Genomic DNA, 18,624 nt, shown 5'->3' on the forward strand with positions numbered 1-18,624 from the left:
ACATAAGAATTTGTATATTGCGGGTATCATGGACATCTAGAAAGAGCTCAACGGCGGTGATGGTGGATGGGATTTACATAGCTTGCAAGTGTGATATAACTTCTCCATTCCATGATGGTACGCGTCCCGTATGTTACACCCATCGTGAGTCGCGTGGAAAGACTAGCAGGAAACCAGCGGCGCCTGGCAACTGGTATCTGCCAGACTACCAAGATCTGGACCAGTGTCGTCGGTGGCGGGCCTCCTTCCCGTTTCTTGACCGAGTCAAACTCCCAGTGTTGTTTTGGTACCGGAAACGATGGTAGTTCTCTGCGATGATCAATTGGAGCGGCAGCGAGGGCGAGGCAATTAGAGAGTTCAAGGACAGCAGTGCTCGGTCTCACCCTTCCGTCGATGTTTGGGTCTTATTGCTTGGCGCAATAATAAGATCGTCGGAGCCTAGTCGCCGTGGTTCCCTTTCTGATCGGAAAATGTTTGGTACACTCGGATGACAATGGTCCGTCGAGGGGAAAAGCTTGGCCGACTGCAGATCAAAGGGTATGAAGACTAGACTTATAAGCCAACGACATCCGGGTCGATGAGTGTTGAGGTATTCTCGTGACGCAGCAGTTGCGACACCGCTCACAATTGCAAACATGTATCTCTTCGGCTCTCTTCTCCTCGGGCTTGCTTGCCTGACTGAAGCCCTCAGTACTACGATCCCGGGCCCGCATGCTAGAGTCACCAGTCGTAGTCCGGGATGTGGTTCGGCCCCAACCATTACTTCAGGCGTCAAGTCCCTCACCGTCAACGGCAAACAACGACAGTTCACCATACGGGTGCCCCAGAACTACCAGAAAGACACGGCATACAAGGTGATCATAGGCCTGCACTGGGTCGGCGGCACGATGGACCAGGTAGCCGGTGGCGGCACTACCGGAGAGCCGTGGGCCTACTACGGCATGCAACAGATGGCCAACGAGAGCGCCATTCTTGTCGCACCGCAGGGTCTGAACAACGGATGGGCCAATGCGGGCGGCGAGGATATCCAGTTCATCGACGCCATCAACAAGTATATCGACTCGGGGCTCTGCGTCGACCAGGCCCAGCGCTTCTCCATGGGCTTCTCGTACGGCGGCGCCATGACGTACGCCATCGCGTGCGCACGGGCAAAGGACTTTCGGGCCGTGGTTGCCATTGCGGGCGGCCAGCTGTCGGGCTGTAGCGGGGGCAACGACCCGGTTGCCTACTTTGGCATCCACGGCATCAGCGACGGAACGCTCAATGTGGCGGGCGGGCGCAGCATGCGGGACCGGTTCGTCAGGAACAACGGCTGCGCGTCCATGTCGGGGGCGCCAGAGCCGCGGGCCGGCAGCAGGACGCACATAACGACAGCGGCGACGGGGTGTAAGGCGGGATATCCGGTGGTGTGGGCAGCGCACGACGGTGGGCACGGGCCGGCGCCGGCTGATGCTCCGGTGCCGTCGTCAGATGACGGGCTTAGGACGTGGATGCCGGCGGCGGTGTGGGCATTCTATACGCAGCCTCAGCTTGCGATGTTTTGAGGAAAGTGTTCAGTCAGTAGATTGAGGAAGACGTCGGGAAGCAATTGAGGGGGGGGTTTGCCTCTGATGGTTGAAGACAGTTTGCGAAGAGTTTGCAAGACCCCCCCTTTCCCCCCTCTCGCAGTACGGTTGCCGTGTCCCCAAACATGACCCAATTTCAGTAAAATACCAAGAGATAAGGTAGAGGTATAACCAATATCATTAGATCACGTATCTATCTATCAGGTTGTCGAGACAGCGCGTGGAGTGATACACACGGCAAATGTTGTCCGCTATCGGGGCACAACAGGCACACCAGCGGCCCAACGGCATCCTTTATCAGTGCACTAAGAGGTACCTGACTGCCTTTCTTGGCAGGTCTCCCCGCAGACAAGGTATTCCCGCGATAGGGCCAGTAGCTGGAAGGTGCAACCATGCCACCTGCCTAATACAGAAATGCAGGACGCAGCTCACTGGTCGCGACTTCTCTTGATGCAGTGGGTATATGAGGGCCGGCCCGTCATTAGCATCTTGGCTGCTGCTTGGCATACCTACCTAAGCCCTCTGTACTTTCCCTTCCTCTTTCCCTCCCTCCCTTCCATTACCTAACAAAGCTGTTGGTTGAGTGCCATGGAAGACGGCGACAACATGGCTCACAACAACAGCCAAATCGACGACAAGACATCATCATGGCCGCCTGAAAAGGTCGCCGCTGACTTCAATGGTATCGACGAGAAGCATCCCGACGGTCAAGGCAGCGTCGATCCCGAGTCGCTGGAGGGAGAGACCGGTCCGCTGGAGACGGCCGAGGACATCGTCACCCACGTCATTGCCGTCGACGATGACCCGTCCTTGAGCCCATGGACCTTTCGCATGTTCTTTGTCGGTGAGTACCTACCTAACCATCAATCATCTCAGTGCTTCTCGGGCTTCACGATGCTGATGAAATAATACAGGTGTGGGCCTTTCAGTCTTTGGCGGTGTCTTGCAGGAAATCATGTACTTCAAGCCCCAGGTCGTCTACGTGTCCGTCATGTTCTTGACCGTCCTCGCTCAGGCTTTGGGTACAGCCCTATCTCAACTCATCCCGAGAAAAGGAGCCATCGGCCGCTTCCTCAACCCGTTCCCCTGGAATCGCAAAGAGCACACTGCCGCCGTGCTTATGGCTTCGGCCGCCTCGGTGTCGGCCCTTTCCACCGAAGCCCTCTCGGTGCAGGAACTATGGTACGGCGGCTACCCCAGTACCGCCGCCGGTGTCTTCATCACGCTGTCCTCTCAGCTCATCGGTTACGGTGCCGCTGGCATGATGCGCTCTGTCCTGCTGTACCCGACCAAGATGTTGTACCCTGCCAACCTGCCCATCACCACCGTCATGGAGACCCTGCACAAGCCCAAGGCCGAGACGGCCAAGCGCTTCAAGGTCTTTTGGATTATCTTCGTCGCCATCTTCTGCTGGGAGTGGTTCCCCGAGTACATCTTCCCCATCCTGTCTGCCGTGTCCATCTTCTGCCTGGCCGACCAGAACAATGCCGTTTTCACCAACCTCTTTGGCGGTTCGCAGGGTAACGAGGGCATGGGCTTTCTCAACATCTGTTTCGATTGGAACTACATCGCCGGCTTCGGCTCCCCGCTGTGGATGCCCCTGCAGACTCTCACCAACAGCTTCATCGGCTACCTCGGCGGCATCATCCTGTCCATGGGTCTCTACTACAGCAACATCTGGCGAGGCATGGACTTCCCCTTCATGTCCCAGCTTCTGTACGACGGCAGCTCTAACTCGACCAACTACGTGGTCTATAACGAGACCCTCATCATGAACTCGGACTTCACCATTGACACTGACGCCGTCGATAAGGTTGGCGTCCCGTACCTGACTGCCACGTACGTCAACTACCTCATCACCACCAACGCCAGTCTCACCGCCACCCTGATCCACATGCTCCTTTGGAACTACGACGACGTCAGCAAGGCCTGGAGCTGGATCACTCTCGACAAGCTCAAGTCGCTGCTTAAGCCATCCACGTACTTCTTCTGGAAGTCCACCGGGGCCCGGACTGAAGCCGAGAAGGAGGCGATTCGCCAGGACCCAACCATCGACCCCCATTACCGTCTAATGGTCGACTACGACGAGGTGCCCAGCAGCTGGTACTTTGTCGTCTTTGTTATCAGCATTATCGTCGGTATCGTCTGCCTCTACGTCATGAAGTCGACTTTGCCGTGGTGGGGATTCATCATCGGCACCCTCCTCCTGATCGTGCTCATCATCTTCTTCGGTGCCCAGTCCGCCATCACGGGCTTTACCGTCAACATGCAGCCAGTCATGCAAATGCTAGCGGGCTACATGTTTCCCGGCAAGCCATTAGGTACGTACCTCAACTTCAATCCCACCTCTAAAACCAACCTCAGCACTAACCTATCATTCTTTGTCCTGTAGCAAACATGTACTTCACAACCTACACCTACAACGGTCTTTCACAAGGCATCCTCCTCCTCCGCGACCTCAAACTCGCCCAGCAGAACAAACTCTCCCCCCGCGCCACCTTCACCACGCAAATGATCGGGTGCGTCATCGGCGCCCTTCTCAACTACGTAATGATGATCAGCATCGTCAAGAACCAAGCGCCCCTCCTCAAGTCCGCTGAAGGAAGCAACGTCTGGTCCGGCGCTCAAGTCCAGCAATTCAACACGCTCGCCATCGCCTGGGCCATCGCCCCCAAAATGTTCTCCATCGGCGCCCGCTACCAGTGGGTCACGGCCGCCTACCTCGTTGGCTTCCTTGCCCCTCTGCCCTTTTATATCATGCACAAGTTCGTCTTCCCCCGCCAGCGCATCTGGTCGTATCTCAACACGTCCATCATCCTGTGGTACCTCGGTGAACTGTTTGTCGGTCTTAATGCGTCTATTACAAGTTATTACATCTTGGGTGCCTTTGGACAGTTTTACCTCCGTCGGTATAGGCCGCAGTGGTTCGTCAAGTGGAATTATTTGGTGTCGGCTGCTCTGGATGGTGGGACCCAGGTCATGATTTTCATTGCTACGTTTGCCGTCTTTGGTGGGTCGGGCAAGGCGGTGCCGTTTCCCGAGTGGGCGGGGAATCATCCGAATAATTTGGATTATTGCAAGTATAACTCTAGTTAGAGGAGGTGGCTGGGAAATGGTTGATGTCTTTCGTGTAGATGAGAGGAGGGGGATTTGGTTGTTGTTGTTTTGTGGTACTTGTAGATTTCGAATAATATAAGTAGCTATTACGGTTCGCCTAGTGGTGCTGTTCAGATGTACGACAATCAAAGAGACTCCTAATACCATGGGAAGCAATGGAGAGAAAGTAATGGAGAATGGGGAGTAAACCAAGGTCTATTCTTGCAAGTGGAAAGATTGCAATAGCGTGCCTAATCCGAGCTCGAGCTGGAGTCATACTCCAAGCCTGCCTCTTTAAGTGCAAGGCTGATTAGCTTAACAATTGCAACATGACTCCTGCCTCTCGCACGATCTAACGCTGTCTTCCCCTGATCATCCCGAATAGTTAGGTCAACCTTGCCACTATCAAGGAGCACCTTGACAGCCGCCTCGGTATGCCTATACCTTGCCGCACAATGCAGCGCTGTCTGTCCATGCCCATCCGGAATATTTGGATTCACCTTGTAGGTGTTGAGAAACAGATCAACAAGTGCCTCGCCCCCATTTTCTGCCGCCACATGCACCGCTGTCTTTTTGTCGTAGAGATAGTGCGCATCAACCTTGCCAGTATTAAGAAGCTTCTCAGCGTTCGTTATATAGCCATATGCCGTGGCAGCCCACAGTGCGTTCTGTAGCTCCTCTTGCCCATTCAAGTTGACTTTGTCGGGGTCGGTAAGGAATTTTGCAACCATGTCATGATGAAATGTTGTCGCGTGCTGTAAAAGCCTCCATTGGCCCCTCTCCTCAATCGTTTGATATATTCTTGCTTCCAACTTCTTTGCATCTTCATTTTCCCAGTCCTCGGGGTCTAGCCAATCCTTATTTAGGGCGTTCATGCTCTTCAATGCCCGATCAAAAAACGCGACTTCTTCCTGAATATGCTTGTGTGCAGCTTCGATCTGTTCCCCCTCTTCTAGCGCCAATCTGACAGTTCGTATCTTGGTCGCCGCATCCAAACAACCTTTCAACTCTGACTTTGACTGTTTTTCTACGGGAAAGCGTGCAAAGTAGTCATGGTCGTTATCTTCTGGCTGCGTGTCTGGATCCATATCCCAATCCCAACTAAGTCGAAAGTCGTGAGGAAAGACCTTTACTGATTGTAAAAGTTCTGACCACTTGACTTCTCCAGTCGCAGCTTGTGAATCGTCTTCTAGGTAAACTGCAATCTTGATCACCACCCAGTGATAGTTGCACGGCCTGAGGATCGTGGGTCTTGATGCTCCCTGAAGAAGGTAGACTGTATCGTTTTTTTGGATGGATTTTGCGGTGGTCAGGAGGGACCAGCGAGAGACGGGTGCATCGAAGACCTTCCTCCAGGTGATGACCACATCTTGTCTGTCTTCCCAAGTAGCATTTTTCTGGACCGAGGACACTTGACCAAGGACGCAGCCTTTGCCCTCAATAAAGGCAATCTCCTGGTTGTCCCAGAGGCCTACAGAGACCAGTTCGGATAGAGAGAAGTGGATGACTTTGTTGAGGAGTTGTACCCACGAAATCGTGTAGTCGGCTGACAATCCTGCTGCTGTTGGATTATCAGAGCACATGCCAAGTAAGGCATATACTTTGTCGTGACGTTCCGTAGCTTGGCGGCTGCGGTACATGTCGATCAGTTCACCCAAAGGGCGTATGTCAAGAGAAAAATTGTCCGTCTCAGAGGTGGTTGCGTATCTGGGCCGGAAGATTGCGCCCCTGATGAGATAGGTTGCTGAAAGGATTCGAGCCCGCACGTCTGCGCGGAGATCACTGAGGAGGTCCAATGCATTCAGGCCTGAGCAGAAAGCAAAACCGTCAACCTCAGCAGAACCACACTTGATCAGGATATGGCGAGCCGCGCCAACTTCTTGAAGCACCTGCATCAATCTGTCAGTACATATCCTTACTTTAGTCGTTATACTTTGACATTGGTTCCCTTACCCAGATGCGCTGAAACCACGGCCGTTGTAGAAGTGCAAGGATTCCCGCTTTATTGTACATGTATGATGGTCTTTTAGGCAGCTCCACGTCGCCTGCGATGCGTAAGTCTTCGAGCGCTTGGCCGCTACCGGCTGCCTCCTCTCCAAGCCAGACAATGACGCGAGTTGCTTTAGCGTAGATCTTGGCCATGTATTGAACTTGGTGTCCTTTTTCCTCGGGGTCTTCTTGGTTGATGCAAATGGCATCTATCCATATCGTTCGTTCAATGGACGGGTCTCGAAGATGCAACAGCGCCGCGTAAAGGTTTTCCCCGACGGCCAAGTCGCACCCGTCTATGAAAATGGAACGAGGCTTGCCCCCAGAGCCCCACACGTAGGATAAGGCCTCGTACGGGCGAGTGCCTCTTGAGTCCAATACGGCGAGGAAGAGCCGACAGCGTATTGGGCCGTCGTCGTTTTCATGCGGCAACAGTTGAAGCAAGCGAATCTGGCCACGTAACAAAGGGATCCTGTGATATAGTTTCTTGATAGGTGTTAGCGTTTTTCCGAAATGCCATAGGGAAGAAAACAAGTAAGCTCACCTGCTTCTGCCTTTGGACGCGCGCGGGTAAGCTAGTGGTAGTGGTACCCACGCCGGCGGACAACTGTGTATCGGCGAACCCGGCTAGAAACCTGGGGACGCGTATACGGGTAGCGAGTTTAGCGAAAGTGGCGGGGACTCGTTGCAGAGGTGCAGAGCGAGACTGCTCTTGGCCCTTATCGTCTTCCTGACCCTTCGTATTGTGAAGTTGTTGAGACATAATAGCTTGAGGGAACGACCGAGATGAGGCACTCGAGGATGCTCGTGTTGTGCGAGAGGCAGCGAATGTTCTGCTTCACCATGTCAGGCGAGGTAATGTACCAGCAGCGGCCTGGCACATAACTTGGAGGGGGGTGGCGCGGGTAGGTAGGGCTGTCAACAACCAAGCCGTTGCGATAACCAGAGAGGGGAGCGGACAATGCATTGGTGCCTTACCATAGAGGTACCTTTCATTTTCATTGGGACCCGTGGGCGCATGTAACCTGACCTGAATTAATCGAGAGCGGCAACCAATGGGGAAGATTGTACTAGGTTTGGATTAGTCTAGTGGAAGAAGAGACGAGGGATTGGATGCCAGTCCGCCGCCATATAGTGTACATACCCGAATACTAAAACGTAGTAGTGGGAGACGACTTCACCCCCACGGCATCGCTGCCTGCTTCAAGTCCGACACCTCTACACCTTTGCCAGGGAAAAAAAAAAAAAAAAAAAAATAATACATGAGTCACCTCGGAGCTGCTCATTGCTTCGTGATCCGTGATCAGCACACACTTCATACAATGACAGATAACGGTTCCATTTGGTCAAAGAAAGGCACAGTGTTGGTTATTTGATATAAGCTGTCACCACTCGACGGGGTGACCTTGCCTTGAACCCAGGGACCGTGTCCACGCACAATTGGAGAGTGCCAAGAATTGCCAAGACATGGCGATGGCTTCAAGTTTGAACTGTAAGCGCTCTTACAACCGATGGGCACTAAAACAATTAGGAACGACTTAGTAAAAACGCACGCAAATCAGCATTTTTAAAGTAAAAAGCATGAATATGAGAGTCATAACTACATTATTTTTAGGAAGTATGTACAGCGCAATTATGTCATTAGTCCGTCCGTCCATCCGTCCGTCCATCCGCGTATCGTGGTATCGTAGAATCTATAGGTAGGTAAACAACTCTCCCCTTTGCAAGCCAGCAAGTTCAACCAAATTATCCACACCCATGCACCCAGCTATCCGCCGACCAGATTAAGCTTTCCTCGCAAAATATCATTCCCACATTACTTACTCAAAACAAGTCCCATATTCCAGTGCGTTCCGTTATCGCACATCAACAAGAAAGTTCATAAATCAGAACTTCAGAGAGAGAAAAAAAAAAAAGAAAAAAAAGCTTAGACGACCGCCTTGGCCGTCTCGCTACCACCACCATGTGCACCCACCGCCACCGTCTCCGGTTGCGCCTGACCAGCTGCACCCTCCGCCCCCGCCACATCTGCGGCCGTCTCGTCGCTGAACCTGAGGTCTTCTTCGAGGGCAACGGTATCCTGGATCTTCATCCAGATGACGGGAGCGGCAATGAGGAGCGCACCGCCTAGGAGACCCCACTGTGACAGACAGAAACCAATCCAGTCAGTATTTGTGAACAAAAGAGGATAAGAGGATGGATGGGGAGATGTGAACGTACAGTAGCACCAAAAATGGTATCAAAGGGCTTTTTCAACCCGTCCAACCGCCAAAACACAGCGGCGCCAGCGCTCTGGAGACCCTTGTAGAAACCGGCGAGGTTGGCGGCCTTACGACCGGAGTTGGAGAGAGCGCCCATGTACCTGTTGTGACAAAATGTTGTTAGTCTTTTGGCCACTTGTTGTTTTGTTGTTGTTGTATACCGCCAACCCGTCCAGGAGAAAAGAGGAGTAACTCACCAGTAAATGCAAGTCTGCCAAGCGGCGTCGAAAAACCCATAAAACATGTACAAAAACATGGGTCCAACATACTTCTTCGCACCGTCCGTCCAATCGACCGTCACGAATCCTTCCTCGGCCGTCTCCTCGCGTGTGGGCTGATCCTTTTGCCATGCGTACCCGCCTCCCCAAATAGCCATAGTCAGCACAATCAGCATGACGAAACTGCCCTTGGCGCGAATCGACCTTCTCGCGCCCGCAAAGTCCAAAGCGTAGCCGACAATGATAGCGCCAAAGATTTGCGCGAGCCAGTAAAGCGTATTGTTGAGCGCCTTGGTGCGCGTGTTGAACTGGGAGCCGTTCATGTCGTTGGACTGGTAGGTATAAAAGGTGTTGGAGGCGAAGAACATGGGGAACAAGAGGACGACCCAGGGCTCCGAGGTGATGGTCTCAAAGAGGCCCTTGAACTCGGTGATCCACGAGGGGTTCTTCATCATGATCACCCTGGAGCCGTCCTCGCGCTGGACTTTATCGACGTCGCAGATCATGAGGGCCAGAAAGGCGCCGATCAGGGTGAGGACGAGGAAGCCGACGTAGGTGCCGTCGGTTACGGGGCCGGCGACTTTGTTGATGTTTTGGCCGAGGGGGATCAGGGAGCCGATGACGGCGCCGAGGTTGAAGATGATCCAGAACCACGAGATGTAGCGGCCCTTCATGTCCTCGGTCGGGTACGACATCATGATGGTGCCCTGGGCGGTCCAGAGGAGACCAGCGCAGACACCCAGAAAAGCGCCGGCGAAGACGACGAAGCCGTGGTTTTGGTTGTGGTTGTAGCTAAAGAAGGAAGCGATGTAGATGACGTATCCCAGGCCGCCAAAGGAGAGAGTCAAGCGCACGCCGAGCTTGTTGGCGATGGAGCCGGAGAAGAAGGCGACCACGGCGAAAGTGGAGTAAAGCGCAGTATTGGCGTCGTCCTGGGCCGTGTGGTCGACCTGTCCACCGCCGCCGAGACCGCTGAGAGCGTTGAACATGCCGGGACACATGAAGCAGACCACGGCGACCAAGAGAAGCTGGAACAGAGGCGAGGCGTACCAGAGCTCATGGCCGAAGACCTTGAAGCCCTTGTACATCCAGCCGGGAGGGCGAGGTGGAGGAATGGTGATATCTTGGTGGGAACCAGGTTTGCTGGGGACTTCGCGAGCTTCGTTGTGAGTCGCATCGACGGCCGGCGCAACGGCCGAATGCTTTTCGTCGGCCATGGTTATCGTTGTGGTTGTTGTTTTTGTTGAGAACTGCTGGGTCGATGGGTGAACAATTGACGAGAGGAATGAAGAAGGGCGGGAGGGAAGTGAATTAAATTGAAAGTCAAGAATTACGGGAGGGGACCAGATGAAGAAAACAAGTCAAGCGCCAAGCCTCGACGGCGTTGCGCGTGGGGAATTGTGTGAGACTGGACTGGACTGGCCGAGGACCGAGGAGGTGGTACGGCGCAGGGTCGGGAAGGGAATCTGGAACTGTGTAAAACTGTAAGTACTAAGGAATGGCCGCGGTGCTAGTGTAAGTAAGTAGTCGCCTGCCACGACGGGTTCGCACGGCTAATATGTTCCTCTTGAGAACCAAGAATGGAAGCCGAAGCAAACAGCGGCAAAGCCAAAGACAAATGATGATAAGGTGCCCGATAGAAGAGCATCATGTGGGCCACTTCATCACCCACCATGCAGTCCGTCCCGTTTGATATCAATTCTGCTTCCCGCATTCCAATATCTGACACGCAGATAAGGTGATAAAGCTGCTGCTTTCACTTGGTCGAAAAGAGCACGCGACTAGATAGGGTACGGTAAGTACAGTAGTACGGTACAGTAGCACAGCCCGAAGGATTGGTTCGATGTATTGGATGTCCAAAAAGAAGGGTAGTGGTAACGTTGAGACAAATGACGATACGCGACCCTTCCCAGATACCAAGAAGCAAGGAAGGTAACCTCGTTCCCTCGTCACGGTGAGACGGGCCAGTCAAAAATAGAAAATATGTAAGTAGTGTAAATCAGACGAAGCTCTGCAACATCCTTTGTAGGTACGCACTGCATGCTGCAAGCAGGGTACCTGTAGCCCAGACAGGGTGACAGGACAGGACGAGTCCACCTCCAATGCAACGCTCGGCCAGCGTAATTCGTGACTAACTCCGTAAGGGCTGACATTGGTTGAACTAATGGCCGATTTGTTGAATGAAAGCACCGAATCCCAGGTATCTCTAGCATTCCCTGCTGATACACGAGTATACCAAAACTAGGGAGGAATGTAGAGACTGAGTGAGTGTAATGATCAGACTGATCAAAGCCACGGCGCAGTTTGAGACAGAAGGAATGCGATTCATGGATGCAAACAAGATGGCCTTGGGCGGAACGTTGTTGAAACAGACAGTCATAGATGACGGCTCTTAACTAGAGCACAGCCCGAGGAATAAGAGGGTAAAAGAATAGGAAACAAGGAAAAATCAAAAGACCAGAAAACTGAACACACGTGGAGTCGATTGGAGAGACAATGTTGAAGATCGGGGGGCTTGTCGCAGTTAGAAAAGACCCGGTTTGGGCAAGTGCCGAGGTGTAGTGTAAGTGGGAAAAGTATAAGTACAGTGGTCAAATAGCTGTTAGTGGAGCTCATTCAATTGGACAGCAAAAACTAACAATTTGGAGGCGAAGATACATACCTACCTCCACCTCAGCGAGCAGAGTTGCACCGCCCAACGAACTGTGCCGCAGAAAAAAAAGAGAAGTTCCAGCCACGGCGGCCGCCGCTTGGCAATGGTCATTCCGTCATCCTCTTTGGGCATCGTGGAAATCGTAGAGGAGGGGCGGAAAAGAGGGTCAAGCCAATCAAGAACGAATGCAAGATAAGCAAAAGAAAAAAAATAGGCCACCGGCCCGAATGAGATAGCCCATAACTTCGTATCTGTATCGTATATCGTGTCCGCCTGATGCTGGCGCTAAACCGTACTTCTGGGCAAACTACGGTTTGCATCATTTTCTGCGATCTCAAGGTTTCAGCGGATGGACGCCTGTGCAAGAACTCAAAATCAGGGTAGGATCGCAAATGAAGAAGGAAGCAGGCTAGCACGTGACCAAGTCTGGGGAACAAAGAGCTGATTTGTCAGAGTGTCTGCCATATCTCCACTTTCCCCAGCCTCCACTCCCTCGCTGCATCTCTCTTCCCCCGCTCCGCTCCCTGCCTGCATCTTGCCAATCTCCGGGGGGCTGCAGCCCAGTGGCTGAGAGTGCGGAGAAAGACGAGGTTGCCAGCGCCAGACTGAAAAAGGACACAATCTCACTCACCCACGAGAGTGCGCCCAGATATGAATGTGATACTCTGGTTGCCGAATTGAGGGGACTGATTGTGATAGTTGAAGCTCGGTTGTTGCATATATTGCGTGTCTGCATGTAACGTTTCTCCTACATCAAGTAGAAGACAGCCTGCTGTTCCCGGGCACTCCCATCCATTCCATCCGTGTTGTCAGTGTTGCCGAAAATGCCCAGACCTTTTTCTTGGGAAGTTCCAGATTCCAACACGGCATTCGGGCGGGTGGAACCAATCCAAGCGCTAAATTCAGGTTCTGGTTGTGTATTGTAGCATCATTTCCATGACGACAGTCATACTATCCTCTCAAGGTCAACTTTTCGACAGTTGTTGTCGTCGTCGTTGTCGTCGCAATAGCCTCGTCGGATCACAGTGACCCGACTCAAATCACACAACAGCTTACACGGACTGGTCTGTGGTTTCCTCCCACCGCATTGGATATCAGTCAGAAGCAAAGTGGTAATAGTGCGATTGGTCCCCAAGCAAACAATATCGCCGTCTAGGTTTAGGCTTTTTGGTTAGACGCGCGGAAAACTGACACGTGTTACAGCATGCCAAATTGTTTGCTCTCCAGGCCCTGTGCAGCCGGGTGGTCGACATCCGTCGGGTATCGGACGGGTGCAACGCCGAATCTTAATCTTATTGAAGAAACTTTAACTAAACTTGATGATGGAGACAGCTGATTGTTGTCGAGCTGGTGTCTGCCGTGATGCTCGAAGCACTGAGTCGAGTTGGTGGCAAGATGCCTCCTGTTGACTTGTTCTCCACCCCTCACGACAATTGCCGTTTTGTTACACCACGGAAAAATCATCACGGAGATGTCGAGGAATAGCGACAAGCGTCTTTAGCGGCGAGCCAACTTGATCAAATCCCATCTGGAACTGAGAGGAGGCGGCGATTGTCAAAGACGAGCCTGCCACAAAATTGAAGCCTGGAGACTCGTTCAAGGTTTCGCTTTGCCGTTTCTCTGATCCGGTGTGCGTTCTGGTAAAGTATCATGAGGTGCATCAAATGGTGACGGGGTCTGTCGTCGAGGAGCTCTGATTCGAGGCCGGACAGAGCCGAGGATCAACGCAAGGAAGACAGGCTGGCCATCCAACCACGACAAGCACTGATGGGGATTGAGAAATGAACTTTTGGAAACACCCCCCAGCGAGGCCTTCTCAATGTAACCACTGCAAGAAAAGTGTCAACATGAGCAGCCGACCCTCCATGACATTCAGGCTATGCGTCTCCCAGTGGATGTCAGGCATCCATGTCTGTGATTATGCTGACAGACGGCGCCCTGGGGGTAGACTTCTGCCAGCAGGGCATGGGGAGCTTGATTGGACGAACCAGAATTGCTGATTGGGCATGACAAAGAAACTGAAAGGGTTGGTCTGGGTATAAAAGGGAGTCCGACGACCCAAATATCGCCGACACATTTCCAAAAGATCTTGTGTTTCTGGGGATAATTCCAGCTTTTCGACGGATCGCCGACACGACAGTAACAAACGAGGGATGGATTGGGCATGCCGAGGGAGTCAACCTCCCGGTCCTGACCGCAACCAAGAATTCTGGGGATGCGAACCTCAAGTAACACCAATCCCGAACGCCGACGACTACCGACCGTCACCGTTACCATTGGGTATCACTATGTAGTGAACCCGGACAAGTGGCCATGATGCCGGCCGGAGGAGGCTCCTGGTAGGTCAGATGTGAACTTCGTTTTGGTGCAGAACGGAAGGAGAGCGGAAGGGCAACGAGAGCGGGGACGGGGTTGCCTCGGGGCGAAGGGTGGCAACTGCGTGGATCCACAACATCCGGCCGCCGACGGTCATGTGTGCAACTGGGCCGATGGAGGCCGGCAGATGAAACAGGGCTGCTACGGCGACGACTTTCCATGCTTCCCGGCCGAATCCTGACCGTTTCCCACCAGGCACAAGGGGACACCGAACCGCCACAGGAAATGAAAAGGGTCATCCCGGCCTTTTGTCCATGTGTCGACTTGGAGGCCGACAAATCCGCATTCATGCCGGCTGCTTGTCAAACCCTCACAAGGCGGAACGGTGTGAAGCAACGCAGATCCTCCGCTAAGAGTATAAATATATACACTGGCACCGACTCTGCGATTCATGTCTCGTCCTGGTCGGCGTGCGGGAGCGGATGGACACATATGGATGAGGCGGATGAGGTGGACGAGGTATGTGTGGAAGAAGGGGTGGGAACCCATGAGATGACAAGCTGTCAACATGTTTCGAATATGGGGGAAGGAGACGGGATGGCTGGGGATAGGTATGGATGTTTGGTAGAACGGCCACCGAAGCAGTGCCAGCAAAACAAGACGACCTCGTGTTCAGACGGCGGTCGGGTTGATGGAAGTCGTCCCCCAACATTGAACGAAGAGGGTCGCCGTTGTGCCCGCGAGTCAGGTAGTGTCTGATTGACAGGGGAGCTCCGTGATTGCCGAGCGAGGACTGTGTTTGGTCCGGGCCAGCGGAGCCTGTGAATATCAGCCGGGCCCCCACCCAACACCGAACTTGGACCGGCTATCTCGGTGAAGACATCGCGTTTTACCGTCGCATTGATTGTCTGGCTACAACTCGCCAGGAGCTGGGCAGCCACCGTTATTCGCTGTTTTGGCGGGGGGCATTGTCTGGGGATGTTGGCGGGTGGGACGACAATGATGTTCTGGCCGCAGGGTGAAAAAAATGGAGACGGAAGACGGGACAAATGGAAGAGCACAGACGACTCTTCAGGATATTGGCCAATGAGGTAGCGGGATCCTGGGCCTGCCTGCCGCAGAACGGCGCCCACATTCCACTTTGTTTCGCTGTCGTGGGGCCCCGAACCCCCCGACGTCGCCGCCAGCTCAATCCGCAAATCTACCCCGCCATGCTAAAGAAGGTCTCCAGCTCAGCATCGAATTGCAACGAAGGAGCCGCCAATCCCGGGCGGTCAGGAGATGGATTGGCGATGATGTATTCCATCCCGTCAGGGGCAATTGAATGAATGCTCTTCGCTACAAAATAGACCTCTCCGGATCCTCCCTCTCCGCAATCTGGCAAAGGCCCATCCCGGACCTGTTGTAATTACCGTCATCATTCCCGCGTTGTGACTGGCCTGGATTTGTTTTTTCTGTTGTTCCGCTTCCGTCCCTTTTTTTCGACTTCTTGCGGCATCTTTTTCCACTTCTTTTCTTCTTCTTCTTCTCTCCTCCAGCTCCTCCTCCTCTTCCTTGACTTCCTTCGCGATCCTTTTATTTCTGTGTCGTCAAGGAATCCTCATCTTCCCTTCTTCCCTCTCTCCCTCTCCACTCTACACTCTCTACTAATCACACCACATCACCAACCATGGCGTCGCCCATTGCCTCGGCGGCCCTCAGGGCCCGCGTCAAGCGCCCTTCCATGCTCAAGAAGCTCTGCAACCCCGAGGACATGCTCCAGCACTTCCCCAATGGCGCCTACATCGGCTGGTCCGGTTTCACCGGTGTCGGCTACCCCAAGTAAGTCACCCATGTGGCTGGAGGAAATACCGCATGCCAAACCACAAAAATGCTAACCCATGTGCTACAGGAAGGTCCCTACTATGCTCGCTGACCACGTCGAGAAGAACGGCCTCCAGGGCCAGCTCAAGTACAGCCTCTTCGTCGGTGCCTCCGCTGGCGCCGAGACCGAGAACCGCTGGGCTGCTCTCGACATGATCGCCCGCCGCGCTCCTCACCAGGTCGGCAAGAACATTGCCAAGGGCATCAACGAGGGTCGCATCAACTTCTTCGACAAGCACTTGTCCATGTTCCCCGTTGACCTTGTCTACGTAAGCGGCCGCGAATCTCGGTGGCGCATCGCAAACACTTTGCTAACCCCCATCGCTCAATCCACAGGGCTACTACACCAAGGACCGCCAGAACAAGAATCTCGATGTCGTCTGCGTTGAAGCTACCGAGATCAAGGAGGACGGTTCCATCGTCCTCGGTGCCTCGGTCGGTGCCACCCCCGAGCTCATCCAGATGGCCGACAAGGTCATCATTGAGGTCAACACGGCCATCCCCAGCTTCGACGGTCTCCACGATATCACCTTCTCCGACCTCCCTCCCAACCGCAAGCCCTACCTCATCCAGCAGTGCAGGGACCGCATCGGTACTACTTCGGTCCCCGTCGACCCCGAGAAGGTTGTCGGTATCATCGAGTGCACCACCCCCGATCAGACCCTCCCCAACTCCCCCGCCGACGAAACGGCTACGGCCATTGCCGGCCACCTGATTGAGTTCTTCGAGCACGAGGTCGCCCACGGCCGTCTGCCCAAGAACCTTCTCCCCCTGCAGTCCGGTATCGGCAACATCGCCAATGCCGTCATTGGTGGTCTCGAGACCTCCAACTTCAAGAACCTCAACGTCTGGACTGAGGTTATCCAGGATACCTTCCTCGACCTCTTCGACTCCGGCAAGCTTGACTTTGCCACCGCCACCTCGATCCGCTTCTCGCCCACCGGCTTCGAGCGCTTCTACAAGAACTGGGACAACTACTATGACAAGCTCCTCCTTCGCTCTCAGTCCGTCTCCAACGCTCCCGAGATCATCCGCCGTCTCGGTGTCATCGGCATGAACACCCCCGTCGAGGTCGACATCTACGCCCACGCCAACTCCACCAACGTCATGGGCTCCCGCATGCTCAACGGTCTCGGTGGTTCCGCCGATTTCCTCCGCAACTCCAAGTACTCCATCATGCACACCCCCTCCACCCGTCCCTCCAAGACCGACGCCCACGGTGTTTCGTGCATTGTCCCCATGTGCACCCACGTCGACCAGACCGAGCACGATCTCGACGTCATCGTTACCGAGAACGGTCTCGCCGATGTCCGCGGCCTCAGCCCCCGCGAGCGTGCCCGCGTCATCATTGACAAGTGCGCCCACGACGTCTACAAGCCCATCCTCAAGGCCTACTTCGAGAAGGCCGAGTTCGAGTGCCTCCGCAAGGGTATGGGCCACGAGCCCCACCTTCTCTTCAACTCTTTCGACATGCACAAGGCTCTTGTCGAGGAGGGCTCCATGGCCAAGGTCAAGTTCTAAATGCTTGGCTAGAGTCAGAGAGTGGATTTCTCGATTGGGCAGAGATAATGAGAGAGGAACAAGAGAGGAACAACAGTTGATCTTTGAATGAAACAAAGACAATTGGCTAAACAAACAAACGTGGTATGGCGGAAATGCATTGGTTAGGTGTTCATTTTTTCCGGTTCACGTATATATCTTTATTGGAAGGAGAGGAGAGGAAGATGGACGAGGAGAGAGGACCAGGATACCTGACCTATGTTGAGCGATAGGTCGCATTTCTGTTTTTTTTTTATATTGTCATACTTGTTTTGTATATGGGATCGGACGGGGGGCTAGGATTGGCTTTGTCTCTCTATGGTCTCTTAGATCAAGGGCGTTTTGTGTGGACGTCGTTTGTATATATACCTATACACATACATGCATTCATTCATACAAATCTTGGACCGCGGTGCAAAAATGGTGAAGTTGTTGAGGCTTGGGTTAACCTTGCTGGAGGCACGTTTTTGGAGGCAGGAATGCGGTCGCTTCACACAAGTCCTGGCTCACCACGACAAAAATGGTGGCTATCGTAGAGAGACGATTACAACAGCTTATGGCATGATGTTTCTCTTGGACGGAGCTGGTTCTAACAAGGGAAAACAGCAAATAACACGACTGTGGAGGGTGGGTGTGGATTTCTGAACGAATGATGGGACTCAAAAGATGGAACTGTTCCTCAACTCAACAATGTCGTCGACTTCAACTTCAATGCAGCATTGTGGTTCCATCTTGATGCCTTCCTGCGAGCGGGTAGAGGTAGTCCGTACGACGGGAGTTCGAATAGACAAACCTACCTAGTCGTAAAAGGCTGTCAAGGGCTGGAAGAAGGAACACAACGAACTGAAGCCAATTACAATGCCCATGCCCCATGCCCATACCCATGCGTAACTAACCGACCACTTACACCCGTAACAGGCTTGGTCTAGCTACTGTACTTACTTACCTACAGTAGCTTACTCCGAAACGTCCGGGTCCCATGATCCTATCCAGTCGGCTCCTAGAACTAATCGGTAGAGGTAGGTAAGGTAGGTACCCAATCGGTTCTCTTCCCTTCTTAGCCGACGCAACCGACCAGCTACCCACCCAGGTACCTCAGCTACGTAGCTGCCCTCCCAGGATGC

General features: G+C 53.4%; 5 protein-coding genes across 5 annotated transcripts; 3 read left to right on the forward strand and 2 right to left on the reverse strand.

The window, feature by feature from the left end:
• Positions 1-635: 635 nt before the first annotated feature.
• B0T23DRAFT_430169 (Alpha/Beta hydrolase protein) lies at positions 636-2,016 on the forward strand (the record flags this gene model as incomplete). The annotated part of the gene is made up of 2 exons (XM_062840230.1): positions 636-1,504; positions 1,986-2,016. 2 exons carry the CDS (start codon positions 636-638, stop codon positions 2,014-2,016), a joined length of 900 nt encoding a protein of 299 aa, XP_062692398.1.
• Positions 2,011-4,787, forward strand: B0T23DRAFT_178871 (OPT oligopeptide transporter protein-domain-containing protein). Its single transcript, XM_062833048.1, has 3 exons — positions 2,011-2,409; positions 2,480-3,886; positions 3,958-4,787. The coding sequence occupies exons 1-3, from the start codon at positions 2,154-2,156 to the stop codon at positions 4,659-4,661; spliced, it is 2,367 nt and encodes a 788-aa protein (XP_062692399.1). The 5' UTR covers positions 2,011-2,153; the 3' UTR covers positions 4,662-4,787.
• On the reverse strand, positions 4,787-7,699 carry B0T23DRAFT_178874 (heterokaryon incompatibility protein-domain-containing protein). The gene is made up of 3 exons (XM_062833049.1): positions 7,195-7,699; positions 6,615-7,136; positions 4,787-6,550 (listed from the first exon to the last, which is right to left on the reverse strand). Exons 1-3 carry the CDS (start codon positions 7,411-7,413, stop codon positions 4,913-4,915), a joined length of 2,379 nt encoding a protein of 792 aa, XP_062692400.1. The 5' UTR covers positions 7,414-7,699; the 3' UTR covers positions 4,787-4,912.
• A 766-nt stretch (positions 7,700-8,465) lies between these two features.
• Positions 8,466-10,585, reverse strand: B0T23DRAFT_178954 (major facilitator superfamily domain-containing protein). The gene is made up of 3 exons (XM_062833052.1): positions 9,109-10,585; positions 8,871-9,012; positions 8,466-8,790 (listed from the first exon to the last, which is right to left on the reverse strand). The coding sequence occupies exons 1-3, from the start codon at positions 10,344-10,346 to the stop codon at positions 8,578-8,580; spliced, it is 1,593 nt and encodes a 530-aa protein (XP_062692401.1). The 5' UTR covers positions 10,347-10,585; the 3' UTR covers positions 8,466-8,577.
• Positions 10,586-15,597: 5,012 nt separating this feature from the next.
• On the forward strand, positions 15,598-17,630 carry B0T23DRAFT_178912 (acetyl-CoA deacylase). Its single transcript, XM_062833051.1, has 3 exons — positions 15,598-15,919; positions 15,990-16,230; positions 16,298-17,630. The coding sequence occupies exons 1-3, from the start codon at positions 15,768-15,770 to the stop codon at positions 17,480-17,482; spliced, it is 1,578 nt and encodes a 525-aa protein (XP_062692402.1). The 5' UTR covers positions 15,598-15,767; the 3' UTR covers positions 17,483-17,630.
• Positions 17,631-18,624: the final 994 nt, after the last annotated feature.

This window comes from Neurospora hispaniola, assembly GCF_033458365.1.
Source record: "Neurospora hispaniola strain FGSC 10403 chromosome Unknown B0T23scaffold_5, whole genome shotgun sequence".
Taxonomy (NCBI): Eukaryota; Fungi; Ascomycota; class Sordariomycetes; order Sordariales; family Sordariaceae; genus Neurospora; species Neurospora hispaniola.

Bases quoted from the DNA above. Each gene is read 5' to 3' on its own strand.
- B0T23DRAFT_178954 (XM_062833052.1), bottom strand. From the start codon at position 10,346: ATGGCCGACGAAAAGCATTCGGCCGTTGCGCCGGCCGTCGATGCGACT. The intron at 9,013-9,108 runs GTGAGTTACTCC...TTGTCACAACAG, and splicing joins TGGCAGACTTGCATTTACTG to GTACATGGGCGCTCTCTCCA. The intron at 8,791-8,870 runs GTACGTTCACAT...TGTCTGTCACAG, and splicing joins ATACCATTTTTGGTGCTACT to TGGGGTCTCCTAGGCGGTGC.
- B0T23DRAFT_178874 (XM_062833049.1), bottom strand. From the start codon at position 7,413: ATGTCTCAACAACTTCACAATACGAAGGGTCAGGAAGACGATAAGGGC. The intron at 7,137-7,194 runs GTGAGCTTACTT...ACACCTATCAAG, and splicing joins GCGTCCAAAGGCAGAAGCAG to AAACTATATCACAGGATCCC. The intron at 6,551-6,614 runs GTAAGGGAACCA...AGATTGATGCAG, and splicing joins CGTGGTTTCAGCGCATCTGG to GTGCTTCAAGAAGTTGGCGC.
- B0T23DRAFT_178912 (XM_062833051.1), top strand. From the start codon at position 15,768: ATGGCGTCGCCCATTGCCTCGGCGGCCCTCAGGGCCCGCGTCAAGCGC. The intron at 15,920-15,989 runs GTAAGTCACCCA...CATGTGCTACAG, and splicing joins ACCGGTGTCGGCTACCCCAA to GAAGGTCCCTACTATGCTCG. The intron at 16,231-16,297 runs GTAAGCGGCCGC...CTCAATCCACAG, and splicing joins TCCCCGTTGACCTTGTCTAC to GGCTACTACACCAAGGACCG.
- B0T23DRAFT_178871 (XM_062833048.1), top strand. From the start codon at position 2,154: ATGGAAGACGGCGACAACATGGCTCACAACAACAGCCAAATCGACGAC. The intron at 2,410-2,479 runs GTGAGTACCTAC...GAAATAATACAG, and splicing joins CTTTCGCATGTTCTTTGTCG to GTGTGGGCCTTTCAGTCTTT. The intron at 3,887-3,957 runs GTACGTACCTCA...TTTGTCCTGTAG, and splicing joins GTTTCCCGGCAAGCCATTAG to CAAACATGTACTTCACAACC.